At 38.3% G+C, this 20,241-nt stretch overlaps 1 protein-coding gene across 44 annotated transcripts in view; it reads left to right on the top strand.

Moving 5' to 3' along the window:
* Positions 1 to 20,241, top strand: part of RIMS2 (regulating synaptic membrane exocytosis 2) — a 462,822-nt gene that overhangs the window by 181,663 nt on the left and 260,918 nt on the right. For all 44 annotated transcript variants that reach the window (XM_083822300.1, XM_083822296.1, XM_083822280.1 and 41 more), the window contains one exon: positions 18,393 to 19,318. In XM_083822300.1, the coding sequence (XP_083678426.1) occupies positions 18,393 to 19,318 (926 nt within the window). The remainder of the gene's footprint in view (positions 1 to 18,392; positions 19,319 to 20,241) is intronic.

The following is a 20,241-nucleotide window of genomic DNA, read 5'->3' as shown; positions in this document are numbered from 1 at the left end:
CGTACAACATTCCCATTAGATCCTGACAAGAAAAGCAGTTGCACTTTTTAACTACAAGAACATAACATGTTTTAGCCTAGCTTCATTTATTTCAGAAGTATTTTAGAAATATTTGTACATCATTTGTATTTCAGGATTAATGCGGTCTGCAATTCAGGAAAAGCCACTTGAATTGTAAAGACGTTTAGCTTGCCATGTTTGCTCTTACATTAACTATCGGAACCATAACAAATATCTGTTTTACTGAACAAAGTGGTAAAATAGCAGTCGTTTCTTTTATACAGAGTTATAAATCTTGATCTGTATAAAGTGGAACGAGTTCATAAGTGTGCATTTCATTGAAGGTTTTGATGTTAGCTATTTAGGCACTGAAAATTGGCTTACAGTGAAACCGTCTCCTGGCATTGTCAACACGACTGGTTAAAAGATTTGAAACCTTATTAAACTGATGGCATGGTTGCCTGTTGTCTCAGCCAGCTTTCATCTCACTGACAGGTCTCTTGACATATTTTAAAAATTGGCAGTATCTATTGGTCATGCCCAGAATTACAATTGGAGTTATGTCTGTTTGGACGTCTTTGTCCTTCCAAAAACCAGGCTCCCCACCAATACTTAGTTTTAGCCTAATGAAATAAAGGCTGAAATTATCCATATAAAGACATTTTCCCTGACATTCTGGTTTTCATCAGAAAACATATTTTAGTGTGAGATTTAGCAGTTAGCTATATCTTTATTTTTTGGCCTTTATTTTGCAGATTTAGGAGTTTGAATTTCTTTAGCAGGTACCACATTGCTGTGAGGAATGATGTCGGTAGGAGATGGCCACAGGTAATAAATGTTAGATGAAGCTTTGTTAAAAAATATGTTATTTTGCATTTGGTCCAGTACTTTTAATTTTTTCATGTAATTGTCTTCATTTCTTCATTTAATTCTTGCAACAGCACTGAGTAAATTAGTAATAAACACAACCAGAAAAAAAATAATCCAGTGATACATGGTATAACTATTTCCTGTTTCCAGTTTTTCTTGTGAAAAATCCCAACTTTAAATCATGCTGATATCTCTTGAATTCTCTAGCTATGGCTGGATATGTGGATTTCATTTTAGTATTTTGATTTTCAGTGGGCTTTGAAACTTGCTTGCTCCCAGTCTTGAGTGGGTAAGTTTTGGGCTATTCACCACCACAACTACCAAATGTGTCAGGAGGAATGTGGCCTCTCAAGGGAGGGGTGACAAAGATGAGACAATGCGTGAACTGTGGTCACGCTACAGAAAATTGCTAGCGATGCTAGAAGAGTTTTTACTCCTTACATTAAGGAAGTAAAAATAAAAAATATAAACATTCTCAAAATCAGTAGTCTTAATACAAGAACAATTTTTGCTTCAGCTGCCCACTTTTTTATTGTACAGTCTATACTGAATGTTTCAGAGGAATGTTCAGACATCGCCATATTAGGATTTACTCTGAAAAAAAATGAAATATGCTATAGCCAGGTTTTATTATTTTAAGAAACATTTATTATAAACAATTTTTCACTTAGATTTCAGTGGTTCAGGCTGCTATTTGCCTTGGCGTTAGGGAAAAGTTATAAATAGGTTTTAAATCCCCAACAACAGCATTTCTACTGAGATATAAGTAATAAGAGGGAAATAGCTTTTCTGGAGAAGAAAATCTCTCTAAAAGTAATGGTTTTGGGAAAAGCTATGAAATATAGATTCAGATGTTAGGCACTTTTACGAAATCTCAGCCTCCTAGCTAGAGTAAATTTGGAGATACCAGAACCACTAAATGGGTCTCCTGATGCAATGAAGGGAACCTCGTTTAGAGTGGGTGGAGGTTATGCTGCACACACTCCATTTCTTCTCCTTTGGACTTTTCTTTGAGCTTCCACAGATGAATGCTTCTCTCTTCTGCCTCTCATTCCCTTTTCTGCAGAAGGCAGAGAGGACTAATCTGAAGGTGGTCACGTTCAGGGTGTTTTCTGAAATTATTGGGAATTGTGTCCCCTTCTCCTTTGCATTACCCATTTGAATTGAAAATGAAGTTTTTATCTTCACCAAGGACCTACTGCTCTTTTATCCATTTGTTACTAAAGTAACAAATTCAGAGGACTTAGAAGTTATTGTTAATTGGAGTAAGTTTGCATTGGTGTGTTGCATGTGTTACGGCCTTCGTGCAAGAGACCACGGACAGTCAGCATCAAAACTTCTCAAGCAGCTTCAGCCTTGGGGGCTTTGCACTTCCAGCTGCTTCTTCAGTGCTCATAGCTGTGATTTCACCCTGGACTCATGTGCAAGGCTGTGTGCCCTCCACTCTGCAAACTGCAATACAATATCGCATAAGAATAGCGAAGATAGCACGTTACCTCATTTCAATTGTAAAAGTAATTGTTAATAATTGTAGAGTAGTTGTACCACTATTCCTTAGTGTACTACTTACTGTAAGAAAAATGTGCCGGTCACTGTAAACCAAGAATCTGTGGGTCTTGTAATTTAAATTGCCTTTTTAAATCTTTCTATTTGCTTTGTGTCTGCTTCTGATGTGATTATGATTCAGTTTTGTCTCCCATGCTGATCTTGAATCGTTACTTGAGAAAAAATTCCATATATCTGGTTCATACGAAGAAATACAGTTCCACCCAGAGTCTGCTTTTTTGTTGCCTATCCTCAGAATGGGATGTTACAAAAGATGACCTGAAAAGGTACTATGATCTCTGAGAAAAAGGCTGTGAAGTGCTTTAAAAATAAGTTTTATTGGAAGGCCTGATGCAAACAGCTCTCTAAAGGAAGAGATCTGATTTGCAGTTGGACATAATCACCTCGCTGTGCCTGAAAGCACTTGCCTCTTGCTAAGAGATAGATATAGCAATATATAGGTCTTGGATCCCTGGTGTTGATAAGGTTGTGATTTTGCCATGGTCACAAGATGCTTTTGAGGGCAAAGAACAGGAGTATGAGCAGATTCAGAAGAGTAGCTAAAAAAAATAAGATGCATATCTGTATAACGTGTATTGCTTTTCATTTGCTCTTTTTGTTATGCTCTTTTTGCTTGTTTTAACTTTTTATTTTCAGTATGTGCGTCATGTTGCCTTTCGTACTAAAAAATGTCGTCTTTTAATACAGAAGGTGTGGTCTGTCTACATGTTAGTCTATCTGTACCTTTGCCTGACTCTGTGTGGGTAGCATTCTTTCCTTCAGTTCACTGCGAACCAAAATGTGCACAGTGCTTGTGTGAGCCATCTTGTATTACTGGCCTCAATACGCCAGGCAGCCACGGGACGTGTCAAGAACTGGAAAGTTTAGAAAATGCTTAAGCAGAACACAGTTTTTGCAGTAAAACTGGTGCGCAGATTGCATTTCTAGAGCAAATCTATGTTTGTTTTTTGGGCACCAGAACAAATGGACCCACGTACTAGAATATTTAGAGTATTTATGTTTTGTTATGCAACATGAAACACTGGCATAATTACAGTTATACAGCAGTTAGCTTGATAACAGAGGGAATCAGGAAAGGAAATCATGTCTGTGTTAGAGCTCCCTTTGGTAGTCAGCTAGCTTAAGAAAGAAGTCCTAATTTTCTCTTGAACTTTGGAATTACTATTTTAAAAAAATCTGAGTTAAATTGGTGCTTGAGCTTGGTCATTGAATCAGGTGATAAAACAGCTTCCCACATGTCCTCATCAAAATCACTTCTGAATTTTCAACCTTGTTCCTGATTCAATGCCCAAATCATTCCTAAGTACAGGAAGCCAGAGGACAAAGTTTATGAATAAATTAACAAAAGGACATTTTCAGCATTCGGGAGTGGGAATGACAGGAGGACTTGGAAGCAGGAGTACTTCTGGGCAAATGTGCGGGCAACTGGAGTATCACAGTTTGTTCCCTCACAAGTACTTAGCCCATACTTAGAGCCAGCCATTACCAGGTCCTGTACACAGCATTATGGCAAAGCACAGAGCTCTCTTCTCATTGCCCGCAAGTGTTGCTATTATAGAAAATGTAAAGTAATGACAGAAGCTCAAATTAGAAATATCCTGGATTGCATTTTATTTTTTCTTTATCTTTCTCTTCTATCATTGATTTCTTTTTGTTTGATCTCTGTAGGCATTGTTTGTGTGTTAAGTAATGTAGATTTACAGCTTTGTCTTTCTGGCAAGTTTTTACTAAGCAAAATTTGTTTATCTTTTAAAGTAGTGCTTCATTAGATTTTGCATTTTTCACATCCTTCATTCCTCCATGAGCTTCTTTGCCACTCAAATCAACTAATGCTAAATACTGATTGCAAGACATTCAACTTCCAAATAAAAGAATTAATTAAAGCATTTTGGTCCACTTCATTGCAATACTTATCTTTGTGTTTGCTTGCAGTTCCCTGCATTTTAAAGACTATAGCAGAGCCATCCTGATCCGGTCTCTATTTCAGGTTCTTGCAATATTTGGGCTCCTGTGTTAGTCCTTGTGATTATACATAATTTGCATAACATTCCAGTCATTTCACTATTTCTATTACAATGTTTAATCACTTTATTTTATGTGGCATGGATCCAGTAACAGGGGCCAGGCCCCTGTGTAAGTGAAAGGCTTTTTTAACCCTAAATTTTTGAACTCAGAAAGCAGGTGGTGAGACAACATGCACCTACTGGTGTTGGGCTGCCCTGACCTGAAAGTGGCTTTTGATTCAGTAAGGGTTCTCTTGAGGTAACTTGTTGAGAAAAAGAGAAAACAGAATTAAGTTGAATTAAGATGCACGGCATCATTTCAAGTCTTGGCCCATGAGCCTGTATCTTTGATGATTCTTGACAAAAAGCTTTCAGGATGTGTCATAAAATACTGCATCTCTTAGCTATGGCCGTGTTTACCATGTTGAGTTTGGTGTGTTGCAGAAAGGTTTAGATGTTTGACTTCCATTTCCCGTGTTTCTTCCAAGAACAAAAAGTTCCACTCGATATTACCTTAAGCCAGTGCTTAAAGAGGAGCTAAGGCATTAGTAGGCTGCGTGTACATAGAACAGGGCAGCTCCGGTGCCTGGCAGAGCAGAGGAGGTGAACCTAGGCTTGTTTCTGAAAAGGGATGTTGCACCTAGAGGAACTTTTAGTGCTGGTGCAGCCTGGACTTTATTACGTGTGGTTCAGCTGTCCAGTGGAACAGAGCTGTCACCAGCCACGAGAGCAGTCCTAGTGCACAATAAACTATCAGCAAGATAAAGGAGTAATACAGCATAAAACACATAAAATGCTTCCTTGTTAATTGAAATGAATGGGAAAGAGAAACATCATAAAGTTCCTGTTTTCCGAAATAAATTTTACTTTAATACTGTATTTTTATAACATGAAATAACTTTCTGATGTGATAGGTCAACTGCTTTAATGCCTCTTCTCATGTTTTTACTAAACAGGGTTTTTTCATCATGTTTTTTTCTCATGTTTTTACCAAACAGGATTTTTTCATCATGTGCCCCATATTTTATTAATGTTAGTTCTTCTGAGGACACTGATGAAAAATAAACAGTTATTCATCAGTCTCTATATTTGGAAAGAGAATTTTCTTTTTCACACAGGCTTAGATTTTTTTCTTATTTGGATGAAAACAGACATTGTCACTATCTTCTTTTTTTGGAGTCAGTATATCAAATAAGTGTGGAATTTTGAAAGCTAGCAAATGCTCCCATATCTTTAATGTCAATTTTGTGTTTTACACTATTGATCAGTAACTGCATCTGAATTCTCCATTCAGAGATAGTATGTAATGCATTCTTTCTAAAATAGTGGAAAATGGCAAAACCAAAAGTGGACTGAAAAAAAAATGTCTAACCTCTAGCACAGTAGTATCTTTCTGTCCAATTTTCACAAACCTAACTTTTAAAAATCTCTTTTGCTATGATTTACTGATAATGGTCATTCTGTCAAGTTTTATCTGTATTTTAAGTGTTCATATCTATGGTGATAATTTTCTAATGTGGCTATAATTATCCACTTCCCTTCTCCCTCTCCCCCCACAAAATTTCTATGAATTTATAAATCAAACTCAAGATTTATTAATTAAACTCAAAATAGCATTGGTTGTTCTTGTTTTGCCGTAACAGCGAGAGGAAGGTGCACAGATAGGTTTAATGAAAAAGTAAGAGGTCTTTAGGTTTTGCTGTTAATAGCATATCATCTGTATAAACCTAAATAGTCTATTGATTTGGGAAATATCACCCTAATGATGAGGACAAATGAACTTGGTTCCACAGTAAGGCCAAATAGAATAAATTTAATTTGATACATTTTTACTTCTCAGCAAAGTTTCAGTTATATCCAGAATTAATCTGGTTTCTGGAAAAAAAACATTCTCATGAGGGAGGACACCGTACTATATGATCAGAGTTATCCTTCACTCTTTATTACATATTAATCTATTAATCCTGTAACTGTATTCTGTTAGTTCTCCTGGATATGCATTTCAAAATATTTATACTATGAAATACTCATTGCCAATTGTAAAAGCCAGATCTATCAAACTATCCATTTTGATTGTTTTTCTCCTGTAAAATTATAGAAACTTGCTTCTTGCTTTCTGCTCCATTTGTCAACTCGAGCATCTTGAATGTCTTTTATAGTTTCTCGCAGTTAGCATGGCTCCCCGGCCTAGCATCCAATCGCTCTCATGCCTGAAAAGTGCTTCAGTGAGCATCCATTTAACCTTTCTTCTTGCTTAGCTCAACAACGAAAGTAAAGGCTAACTAAAAAACCTCTATAGATCCCAACAATTTGACAGTAACGCTATCGAGAGTGATGAAGTCATCACTAATCCCTAAAAGCTGTCATGAGTGTCTTCACAAAATGTTTTAAATCATCAGTTCCTTAATTACTTTTTTTTCCTGTCCTTTACCGTGTTCTCTTAGCCGATTGCTCACGTTCTCCTTAAGACTGACTTATGGCGAGTACTCAATAATTTTGTATGATGGACTGCTGTTACTGAAGAAGCTCTACGACTTGAGCAATTCATGATTGGAGTTTCTCAGCTATTTGCCAGTTGAGGCTCCAGTTGGTTTTGGTTGGCCTTGTTTTTATTCGTTACCTCACACTTCTTCTAGAAATGCTGTTGTTGATGGAAGAAGTGACCAACATTATGTCCAAAACCTTCTCATACATAGCCCTAAACTTCAGATATAATTTTGTAATTTGTATCATGACCTGGAAGAATTGTATAGAAATCTAGCTTGCTGGATAAGGCAGGTGATGTTGGCAACATGAACTAAAAAGGATGAACTAGCTGGGATGTTTGTATGCACACAGAGCGAACAAATGGGCATTCATTTCTCCTGAGGAATGAGAAAAGACAGTATCTTAATTTATTTTTTTAAGTATTACCAAAGTAATGAAATCTGTCTTTGTAGTATAATGCAGAATACATCGAAAATCTTGTTTAAACTACAAGACTATGTTTATTTTAGTTGATTAATTTTAAATTGCCTTTGATTCCCACACAACTTTCTCAGAAGAGACCTAGCTGTATAACTGTATATTGCAGCGAGTGTACTTCATAGCTAATGTGTCTCCAGTGGTCCTCCAAGGACTATCCAGCACTGGTGTGCCTCCTGCTAGAAGAGGTCTGTATTTCCCTCTGTGTGCGCTGTTGTCATCTTGACTGGCTGCCACCTTTCCGTATAAATGCTGTGAGGTACCCAGGGTTACCCTTTCCACTTCCAGGTGTTCACCTGCACACACTTCCTAGAGGAGCCAGTGATCTTCCGTGTGGATTTTTGCAAAGATCCTGGAATAAATTTTCTGCTGAAAGCTGCATGTTGAGGCGCTTTTGGGGAAGACTCACTATAAGGCAGACACCTTTAAGAGATGATCAGAAACTAAGAGGGGGGAGCATCCAGAGCTGGTCTCAGCACTGCAGAAAACCGAAGCAGCTCTGGCAGAAATACTTATTTCAGGGAACTGAACAGGATATCTGAGGATGGACCTGTTATCTGCTGACACTTGAAGGAACCAGGATGTTGTTACTCACGTGGTGTTGTTACAACATTGTAGAGTGGTGGGAAGTTTTCCACACAGCATCTCTGACAACCCAGGCAGCAGAGGGCAGGGTGGGCATCTCCCTTCCTCCTGTTGAGCCCTGGGATCTAAACTGGAGGATTTCCATCTAGGCAGCCATGACTGTTTGATCCTGCACCTTCAGGCACATGTTTCAGCTCATATAAGGACTTAGATTGAAAGCTCCATACTTAAACTGCCACGGAGCAAGTTCTTTTAGCTTGAAAACCACTGTAAAGTCATGTCCTATCAATATTCGTTACACATGCCATAGCCGTTTCCAAACATACAAATTATTTTTCTGCAAATTCATAGTCTGCATTTATGTTGGATATAATTAGGTGCTGCTGGAAAAACATGCACTTTTAATCCCGTCCCACCAACATGTTGAAAAAGACAGTTGAACTGGAAATTTAAAGTTTTATTTACCATGGTAAATTCCAAGTTACTGAATGAACGTGTCTCATTTCTTAGTGGTCCAGCTGCTGTCCCCTCATCTGAACAGGTCTTGGTGAAGCTGCTGCACAGCCCACCATTCATAGATGAGCCACTGCTGGTTTAATTCACTGGATGTAATAATGGGTCTTTTCCTCATGTTAATGAAGAAACTGGACATTTTCATAATGGTTATTTTCTGCTTGCTCTTTTATGGAGGCATCAAGACAGCTCAGTATGACCTATTCCATTTCTCCCAGACTGAAATATGAATCGTAAAAACTAAAACTAAAAATCTTAAAAACTAAAATTCATTGTATGATATCATTTATATATTGTAATGTATTGTAATGACTCCCATTCATTAGTAAAGTTTCAGTTCTATGAGTTCAACACCCCCAAACAGCCCACAGAGATGTTACTGGGCAGAACAACTCTCATAGGAACTCCCATAGGACTGTCCATATTGCTGATATTTTCTTACTTTTTGATCATTCCTGAAGTAGTAGCTAAGTAGCTATTTTTTTTTTTTTTTTAAATTTAACCGTGATAATGCACTGGCAATAGTGGAGTGTTTCTTTGAAAGAAAACTCTGTTCTTCATCAGACTTAAAGGTTTTCTTTATAAACCGTCTACGAAAACCAGGGTGCTTTCAAGAGCTGATAGCAGCACCTGCTGAATGATCCTTGTAGTACGAAACTGGAACACTTCAAAAAGATTAGACTCAAAATTAGATGCAGTGATGTACAGATGAATATGATAAATGCTCTGTGGCGGCTGAGGGAGAAACTTTGGTGTCAAAATGCCTTTCTAGGAGCGTGAACTCACTATTCTCGCACACTAGGTGGAGAAAATCTAGGTTGCTGCTAAGTCTGTATTTTTTCCTGTCATGCCATTTTGTCATGGATTAAATTTATCACAGTCAAATTTAATGTGGATGTGGTGCTTTATATTAAGTATCTAACTTATTTTTATGCTAGTTTGCATAGATAGAAGGCACATTACTTATGAAATTATGGAAAATAATGTGTTTATGATTATTTAATGCAAATGAGACAGTCTATGCATTTTCTTTATTTTCACGTTCTCATCACATTTTGAAAATGAGTTCTGATGACTGTTGCTAGAAACAGTCCACTGATTTCCACTGTTTTTTTTGAAAATGGTATGTGAAATGTAAGTAAATATTCTCAGTTCTACAATATGTTCAGCACTTCAGATTGAAGTAGATGCTGCAGTTGTTTTTAGCCTAACGGTTGAAAATTATATCAAAATTTGACTTGTTACAAACTAAAAATAATAGGTATTACATAATTTCATTTAGGACCTTGTAACACAAGGCATGAAATACTGGAACTGCACAATTTTAAAAATAGTTTAAATTAAATGCCTTGACCAGCATGTACGTTTGTAGGCAGTAGTACTGCAGCAAGGCACTAATCAGCTAAGTACCATAATCCTCCTTATAGGGTAAATTCTTACTTGACCTCCAGCTATATACAGCACATGGTAACAGCATTAAACTATAACACTCCTCTCATGCTCTCAATAGCTTCCCATTGGGTCAGCTCTCTGACTTGAATTGCTGCTTCATATTCTAGATTTTTTTTTTTTCCTGATGCCTTATATTTTGTGATTGCATTTTGAGGGAAGGGAAAGGATCGTAAAGTATATTTCAAAAACTGCGTCTCAACATTAAGAGACTTTTTATGTGATTTTGCTGAACCTAGAGGATTAAATGAGAGACCTAGCCAGAGCAGAAATTGATGTATTCTCATGAACCCGAGGCTTCCTACTACCCAGATGTGCAGTGGCTGATCAGAAGGTAAAGCAGGGAAGAAAGGTGCTAAATGTGTTGTGTGAAAATGATGTGTAACGTTCAGCATTTTTTGTTCTCTTGGGGATATTAGGAAGATATTTTTTATTTTTAGCAAAAAAGCCCATGGGAGGTACAAAAAAACTTTTTATTGTGCTTCAGATATTTGAGAATAGTATCTTTAATGAAGTCCTGTACTTTAATTTAGTTTTTTAAATTGGATTTTATTGTCTGTGACTTAGAAATATTTCTTGCAAAGTTGGATTTCCTCTCATAAAAATAGCATATGCAGCATTTTGGATTTTACTTGCATTTTATGTCATTTGAAGTACTTTTTAGTAACAGTTCAGTATTGTATTAACTCTTTCTTGTGCTTCAGTATTTATGTGACCTACTATTCTTCTAACACCCCAGGTTCTAAAGTCGTTTGAATCCTGCTGTATGACAGCTGTTAATTGATTCCACCCTTCTGGAAATGATTTCTTTGGTGTCAGTACCGAGACAGACAACTAGAATGCATATTCTGAGCAATTATTCTAGAAAGAGGTTAGCCCATTGAGCATTGTTTTTATGATTAGCTTTTTTAACAAAAGATTTTACAGAAAATAAGTGAGATATTTCTTGTGTATATTTGCAGTGGAGATCATTAGCAAAATACCCATTTTGAAAATGTTCAAAAATATAAGTAAAGACAAGTCTCAGAATTTTTTACTTATTTGAAAAAGGTAAGCATTCAGCAGTATAGCTGAATGAACAGTAGGATGGAAATACAGTTAGTTTATTTTTCTAAAATCAAATCATATAAATTAAGGGCTGCTGAAAACTCGGTCGTAATTAAAGGAGGACAAAAACATTTCTACTGGTAGTCCCATTTTCCTTCCCATGATGTTGGTGATGTAATAAAAACCTGTGAAACAGACTCATTGCTTAATTATTTGTAGATTAGCAAGGGGTATTTAAAATCACTAGTACTGTTCAGTGGTTCCTCGTTTTTTCCATGTTATAACTCATTTCCCCACAAACTGAAATTAGCCCTTCAAAGCTGCAATGCTGATTTGTGCTGAATTGCTTGTATAGCAAATATGTGATTCTGAAGTAATTGTTTTGTTTTATGTCTGTGCAGTCACGTCAAGTTCAAAGCAAAGTCACTATCAGTGGTGAATTTCATTATGTTAATGATTTTGTTACCACAGATTTCCTTTCATCCCATCAATACCAGCCTGCAGTCAGTGAACTTGTATTTTATGATAAAATCTAATAGAGATCAACATCCACAGTATTACTCTCATGCTCCTGTAAATTTTATAATCATCATTGTAAACTTAGTCCATTATTGTTTGGAGATACTTAGCTGGAAGGTATTTTAATGTTTCAAAATATGGTTGCGATAAAATTTGTAAGGCGTAGCTGAAATGAAGAATGAAGTAATGTCTCAGATGAACTTTACTTAATGAATTGCTTAGATATCCGAGAGTTAAATGTACTTCAGCACAGCCTGTTTAAAACCATATTGGTCAAGAAATCTGAGAAATACCTTTTCTTTTTATCAGAGTAGGCTGTTTAAATGATTTAGCTTGAAATAGTTGCATACATTCCTTCTTTTTAGGTGTGAGAACCCAAGGAGAGGGGAATAGACAGATCAGAAAATCAATATAGTATAAAAGTAGGCAGTATAGAAGAACTGCAAAAAGAGATCTTAGAGATCTAGAGCTGCTTGGAAGTCAGAAAAAGCTGTTTTTTTTTAGGAAGGTGGAACCATAGGTGCTTTTGGAGTGTGTGCGGAATAACTTCTCATGCACAGTGTGACTCAGCAAAACCAGAGCAGTTTTAAGAAACCTCTAATTGAGAGCAGCCCTGAGGAGAAGGACCTGGGGGTGTTGGTTGACAAGAAGCTTGACATTAGCTGGCAATGTGTGCTGGCAGTCCAGAAAGCCAGCCGTATCCTGGGCTGCATCAAATCTCTGCTCTGCTCTCCCGAAGTGCTGCATTCAGCTTTGGGGCTCCCAGCGCAAGAAGGACATGGAAGTGTTGTAATGAGTCCAGAAGAGGGCCATGAAGATGACCAGAGGGCTGGAGCACCTCTCCTGTGAAGACAGGCTGAGGGAGCTGGGGTTGTTCAGCCTGGAGAAGAGAAGGCCCCGGGCAGACCTTACAGCGGCCTTCCAGTGCCTAAAGGGGGCTACAGGAAAGCTGGGGAGGGACTCTTTGTCAGGGGGTGGAGTGATAGGACAAGGAGTAATGGTTTTAAACTAAGAAAGGGGAGATTTAGATTAAATATAAGGAAGAAATTCTCTGTGATGAGGGCGGTGCGGCCCTGGCACAGGCTGCCCAGAGAAGCTGTGGATGCCCCATCCCTGGAGGTGCTCAAGGCCAGGCTGGATGGGGCTTTGGGCAGCCTGGGCTGAGGGGAGGTGTCCCGGCCATTGCAGGGGGCTGGAACTGGGTGGGCTTTCAGGTTTCTCCCAACCCAAACCATTCAGTGATTCTATGATTCTATATGTAGAGAATGTGAAAAGGAGTTAAATCAATACCAGCTAGTCTCTTACAAATACTTCCAAAATAGGTAAGCATTTTGCAGATTCCCCAGTAGGGCAAAGGAAGTCTGAGGAAATCATTTCTTAAGAGCACCTGTCAGTGAAATACCAGAGATGTCCCTGGAAAGGGCAGCCGGATCTTAATTTTGCACTGGAAGTTTTCAGGGATCTTTGCATGCTCAGGATTTTTGGTTGCAAAGTCTGCAGCACACTCAGCTCACCTTCTTGCAGCCTAGAAGTTTTTTTGCAAGGTGTTATGATGGCGCTTTATCTGCTCCCTGGCTCTGTTGTAAAACAAGTGCCTGTCTGTCTGTTGAATATAAGGCATTAAACTGTAAAAGTGTGAAAGAGTAGGACTATTCTTACCTGATCACTCAGCAACCAACAAATGCTGTTTTCCTGACAGGTGTAGGCTAGTAATGGAGAAACAAAGCTGTGCTGGCTGTGTTTGATGAGGTCTCTAACAAGAAGCCTCATCTCTTGCATGGCTTTTATGGCAGAGTTCCAGTGGGAAATGTGAATTTTTATTTGCTCTGCATTATTCTTTCATGTACTGAAAGTAGCACATTTTGCAAACAGCTAAGCAAGAATACAGTTATGTGCAGGGCAAATATCTTCAGTTTTAAATTTCCAATATTCCTTACTAAGTTATAGGAAATAGAAAACAAACTAGAGTATTGTTTGGCAAGTTAAAATTAGGTCTTAAAAGTAGGTGACCAATATTTGATTTTCAAGTAGTTGATCATGGCTCAGGCCCACTGAGCCCCTAGTAATTTTTTTTTAATTGACCTTAAACTTCTTATTTATAAAAATCTCTCAAGATGAGTTTAGGTACCCATATGTTTGGACATATCTTTAAAATTATATTTTCTTGAACATTTTCTTCAGTTCAGATATGTCTTCTATTGGTCTGAGAACAAGATTGGTAGCCAGGAACATATGAGATCTAGTTTTTACTGTAACACAAATACTTCTTGTATTACAGTGTTTTTGAATATCCGTAGCTTTTGGAATGCAGTGAAATTTGCTTTTTCGTATTTCCTTTTCCTTGATACTTTTGGGTTCATTTTTATAAATCTAAAACAAAGCATATGGGGGTTTTCTCTTCATGGAAGAATACAGATGAATGGCAAAGATCTTTAAGCTATTTAGTTGCATCAATGAAATCAGAGCCACCAAAACAGAATAGCCATGTTGTATTCTCCTATGCCATATTTTAAGTACATATATTGCTATTATAGTATGGGGGAGTTGAATAATTAACTGCATGAGCAGGTCAGGTTGCTTTTTCATAGTACTAGTGATATTTGTAGTGCAGTGCAAGTAACATTTCCACCACCGTAAGGTTAAGAGAGATGTGTTAAAACCATAAATGTCATGTATTGGTAAAAATAATAATGATAATTAATGATAATCAGTAGAAAATATGTTTCAGTTTCCATATCAGAAAAATGTATTTTTAATAGACTGTGCCTGACAGGTTTGTGTAGGTTCTAGAACTTTTGAGGCCTAGTAGAGGTTTTATTTCATTAGTGGTCCAAAGGAGCAGTAGTCACTGTGGCCTTGCGGCATGGCAGCCTGTTCGGACGAGGGGACAGTCCCTCAGGGAAGAGGTGCATCGTGCGTCCTGCCAGCAGAGATCGGGCTGAGGACCAGGCCGTATCCAGCAGCGCTGGCGCTCCCTGGAAGTTGGGCTCACTTCAGTGTGCCAGGAAGGGGACGGTGTGGGCGCCTTCTGTGGTGTAGCTGCGGGGGGAGGTACGCCAGGACAGGCTTTTACTAAGGTGTCTTAAAGGTAGTTAACGGTGAGGAGTGGATTAGATAAAGGCTCATGAAGGTGAGTCAGAATTAGTGTGACCTAAAAATAGCAGTGACCGACCATAAGTTTGTGAGTGCTGTACCTCCTCCTACCATGATTTAACAGCGCTGTTTCAAAATGTAGATGTGCACTGTACAACTGTGTTTGTTGCAGGTATTTTTAAAATGAAGAAGAGTGGCTAATGGTGAAGGGGGGCTGTTTGCAGCATGGAGACCCTGAAAGAGAAGGTCAGGCTTGAGTACCGCGCGGCGCGGTGACCGCTGGGCAGGACGAGCCCTCTCCAGCTGGCCGGGTTCCTGGCTGGTCGGGTGTGTGGGCGCGCTTCGTTTGTGTCTCATGGATAGGATTCAGCTTCTGCCATTTGATCCTGGGGTGAAGTTCGATCCCTTCAGCAGAGATGAAATTGATTAGAAAGATAGTGTGGTAGTCCCAGTCAGCATAGGCAAGGAATTAAAGCGGTGCCTTTTATCTGTCAGGCTGCTTTCGCCAAAGAAGAAAGTTGGGTTTTCAGGAAGGTCCTTTCTCTTCCAGGTGGCCTGATAGTTGCCTCATGCAGGGCACCTGCATAAGGCTGTTTCTTCCATGAAAGTTGAAGTAGATGGAGGACTCAGCTGATCTTTACGTTACTGTCAACCATAGGTGTTGTCCCTATATTCATGTCTAGGCAACAAAATAGAGGAGAGGCAGTGACTGCTTGTGGTAAATGGTTTGAAAATGTTTGTTTAAGAGGTATAAAAATACAGTGCTCTGTTGGCACATCCTCCACTCATTAACATAGTTCATGCTAGAAAAAAAAAGGTGGATTTTTTAGAAATCTTGTGCCAGTTCCATAGACGATACATTTTTCTGGTAGAAGTACGTTTGTCTCAGCAAAAAGGCTACAATAAGTGGTTTTGCTTGTACCAAAATTCCTTCTTTTTCATCCCTTCCCATGACATTATATCAGCAATGTTTCCAGAAGAGATTTGTCTTCTACTCTTTGCATTACTATGAGGACAGTGTGACATGAAGTCATATATATAAATCTATCTATCTAGCTAGATATATTATACATAATATGTATATATTTGTATACATAAATATATAATCTCCCCAAATGTGGCTAAAACACTTCTAGCTATACTATTACTTGTATTACTACGGATATATATATGCCTATGTTTGATCCTGAAGAATGTGTAGACTTAGTATGCTCCAAGGCATATGCGAGATTTTTCAAACTGAATTATGCATGGTTCTGTGTTTTACACAGTTCATGACGGACTTGGTGCGGTAAACCACACTTCTGAGGGTGGTGTTTTGATGTCTTGGAGGAACAAGTCCATGCAAAAATCTGTGATTGTAAATGTAACTTAACTCCGTATGTACTACAAACTCAGTATACACAGTGTGAATGTTAACAGTAGAGTATATGTACATACCATGTGAACACATACTTGTTGCAATCTTGCAGTGAAATCCACATGGATGATGCCATATGCATTGAGTGCATATGCATTTATTTCAATTGGATTTGCATAGGGATAAAAGATTTTGCCTACATGGGGAAAATTGAGAAGTTTGGCACATTTTTAATACAGGCATGGCAGAAACTTTTGGCAGTGTAGGTAATTTGTAATTGGAACATCTTAATTTGGGATGTGGCATATTTTTTATTGGCTGAAGTATTTAACTGAAAAGTGCGTATCTTCCTTAAAGTAAGTTTCTACATTTAATCTCTGTTGTTTTAATGAAAACTTCTGTGTCTTTGCAACTCTCTGATTCTGGTAGTTCTGTTGTCCTGGTTGTCTGTTCCTGTTGTCTGTTCGGGTTTTAGACTTATGAAACTGTTTGTGTCACATGAGAACGATTCAGCCTGACGCCCCAGCAACAGAAGCCGTAGAGTTTTTGTTAAACGTACAGAGGTTATGATTTCTGCTGGTACCAACATGACACTTTATTAAGACAGGCAGGACATCTTAACTTCACCATAAACAAATAGGCATCCAAGTGATGCTGATATTACTTGTCATCCTTCACAGGAAGAGTTGCACTTTTGCAAGATTGAATTAGTTTCCTTGTTTGTAGATGCTGTTGTAAGGCTAAAGTACTTTAATGTTTTTGGGGCTAGACTGGGTCCAAATCTTTCAGGCATTGTTTAATGACCCTGTATGGTACCTAAGACAGGATGCCAATTTGCCAGCCACCCCCCTGCACACCCTCCTCTAACACAACTGTGGTTTTCCCTTGCTGAGCAGCGACTTCCTTTCTGGCTGAGAGAGCAGTGTTTTCTCTCCTAGTCCCTTAGGCAGAGCCTTTTCCACCCGCTTTCTTGGGCACCAGGGAGGCCTGTTTTTCCTTCTCCCCTTCACAAAGTTGAAGCCTTTCTTTACTCCTTCTAAGACAGCTGTGGCAACTGCAGGCTGCACCTTTGCTATTCTTTCCCTGGCCTCGACAGTAGGTAGGGTTGCCATGGTGCCGTCTGCGAGGCTGCCCTTCAGGATCAGAGGCCATTTGGGAGGGTAGAAAATATTTTCAAAGGGTTCTTAATTGCAAAGATGGAACAAAATGTAAGAGCAAAGGTCTGATAACACAGTAATAATTCCAGATTCCTACAGGGAACTCCTCCAGCTCCATCTGGGGTACTGAGTACCAAGCTGGATGTGTCTGGAAGAGGCATTTTGAATGCTCATTATCCTTTGAGGATTGATAAAGGCACAATCTGAAGCTCCAGTCTGTTTTTTGGTATGAATCACAACTCTGTCTTTAATTGATCCCTTCTATTCAAGATGCAAGCAATGATATCAAACAAATGTTGCCAACAATATATCAAACGGAATGTATGTAACATTTTTAATATTCCAGGCAGATCTCCTATTAGGATATTACCGATAATAAAATCAAAGGCTTCAGTCAGTTATTTGCCAATGTCAGGAAAGAATAGATGTTGATAATGTTTTTATTATTATTTTTATTATTTTTCTGCTTTCCCCAGGATCCTCAACAATTTTCTGTGGCTAGATATGGTCTATGGCAAAGAGTGGTACTGGAGATCTATTTTGGTATCTGGCTGGTGTGTTTTCTTCAAATGCTTGGACCAACACTATTGCTAATAGTAGAGATGAGAAGGATTTTTTTGTCAAGCCAGGCAGGAGTTCAAGGATCTCTGCTTTCATATGCAATACAAAAAAAAAAAAGTTTTGTTTTCTGACTTAAGGTAGAACATCTGATTTAGACAACTGCTGCCACTGGATCTTCGTCTGTCCTCTTTTCTGCCCTTGGTACACATCATAGTTTTGTGGGAATGGAAATGTATGTTTTTAAGCAATAATGGCTGCTAAAAGATTAAACTAATGTAGTGATCCATCTAACCTTAATTTCTGCAGTGATTATAAAACCCTGTGAAATAGAAGTATGTGGTCAAGTTATATCACTTGAGAAAGATTAGAAAAGATTATAAAATTTTGGTACTTTGTAAAGCAGTTACGATTATAAAATAGTGTAAATATTTGTATTTTATATTTTATGATGTTATATTAGCATTTTTCCTTAAAGACTGTTTTTGGTTTAAACTATACACTGTAAACATGCAGCATGACATACTTTCTTTAATTTAGTACGGAGAATGTGCAAACGCATTCACACAAATGGCAATGAATGTTTTCTTGTTTGTTTGTTTTTCCATCAGCTGGTCATTGTATCATTTAGTTAGCATTAGCGGTATATTTATGCTATAGGAAATATTGACAGAATTCTCTTCCTTCTTTCTTGTCATTATTATTTAGGAAAAGAAGCCCATCAATATCAAGAGAACAGAACAGAAGATACGACCAAAGGGAAGAGAGAGACGAATACTCACAGTATGCTCCATCAGACAGTGCGATGCCCAGGTCACCATCAGATTATTCAGATAGGCGGTCGCAGCGTGGGCCACAGTTATATGAAGAACCTGAACTGGGTGATTATAGGGATTCCAACAGGAGGAGTCGCAGGCGTTCCAAGGAGTATCCGGTAGAAGAGGAGGATGCACAGAACAGAGAAGAATATGAAAGGCAGCGGAGAGAAGAGGAATACCAGGCACGATACAGAAGTGATCCTAATTTGGCTCGTTACCCAGTCAAGCCACAACCGTATGAGGAACAAATGCGTATCCATGCTGAAGTGTCCCGAGCACGACACGAGCGGAGACATAGCGATGTCTCATTGGCAAATACTGAATTGGAGGATTCCCGGATATCTATGCTGAGGATGGAACGACCGTCAAGGCAAAGATCTGTGTCCGAGCGCAGAGCTGCCATGGAAAATCAACGTTCATACTCTATGGAAAGAACTCGAGAAGCTCAGGGACCAAGTCCCAATCGTCAGAGGACCACAAATCATAGCCCTCCTACACCTAGGAGGAGTCCAATTCCTCTGGAAAGACCAGACATGAGGCGCTCTGATTCATTAAGGAAACAACACCATTTGGATCCCAATTCTGCCGTACGGAAAACAAAACGTGAAAAGATGGAGACCATGTTACGGAATGATTCACTCAGCTCAGACCAGTCTGAATCTGTCAGACCTCCACCACCAAAGCCCCATAAAACAAAAAAGGGAGGTAAAATGCGCCAGGTTTCTTTAAGTAGCTCAGAAGAAGAATTGGCATCCACTCCAGAGTACACGAGTTGTGATGATGTGGAGATTGAAAGTGAAAGTGTTAGTGAAAAAGGTAAGATTACTTATTTTTACTATTTCAATATATAGATGTGGTTTGGTTTCCGTTCCATTACATGGTTATTTTACGTATTAGAATTGATTGCAAACACATATCTACAGCCCTTCAGATATGACTGAGGTTTGTTATGATGGGGGTTTTGTTTTTCTGATTTTGTGTTTCATTTATTTAAATCTCAATGTAACAATTTACATGGAAAAGAGTGTCACAGCTACTAGACATAGCTGGATATGTTTAAGGAAAAATGTACCTTTTGAAATAGTTAATTAAATTTGTAAGTTATCTCAAGCTGGGCTGTCATGCAAGGCCATGGTTTCACGTCCATTAACACCAGATTTGTGTACTCCTGGATCACACATGAGTGCGAATTTGATCTGGATCAAGTGTGGGCGCATGACCGCATTTCTGTTGTATTAACTAGAGCACATGATGCAGAGCTTATGCCAGTTTCATTCTGGCTGCTGTAGGTTAAAGAGCATCTGATCTGGAGAAAAAAAAAAAAAAGAAAAGTATGCAAATTTAACTCATTCAAGTTTTTTTTAAAAAATGAAATGACTAAGGTGATTTATATCAATGGAGGTTCCTTACTGCTGTGGGGCTATGGTGCTTTTTGATTTTAGTGCTTTTTAGGATTTGCGATGTTGCAGTTATTCCGTTACTGGAAAGAAAATCTAAGATTAATTGAAATTATTCTCAACCTATGCAATGGTAATGTATGTATTAAATATGGAAGCATTGGGGACCATCAGTTTAAACTGAATCTAGTTAATACTAGTTCACTTGCTTTCATGTATTTTGTTGATCTAAAATGCAATAGTTATGACTTGTTTTCAGTTATTTTTATGCCAGTGCATCTTTACTAATGCTCATGAGTGGTATGTACCCCTTAATAACAATGCTCAAGGTATGAAAAGGAG

Source organism: Anser anser, assembly GCF_964211835.1.
Source record: "Anser anser genome assembly, chromosome: 2".
NCBI classification, from domain to species: Eukaryota; Metazoa; Chordata; class Aves; order Anseriformes; family Anatidae; genus Anser; species Anser anser.
The sequence above is the reverse complement of the archived record's forward strand: the minus strand, read 5'-3'. Positions and strand labels throughout refer to the sequence as shown.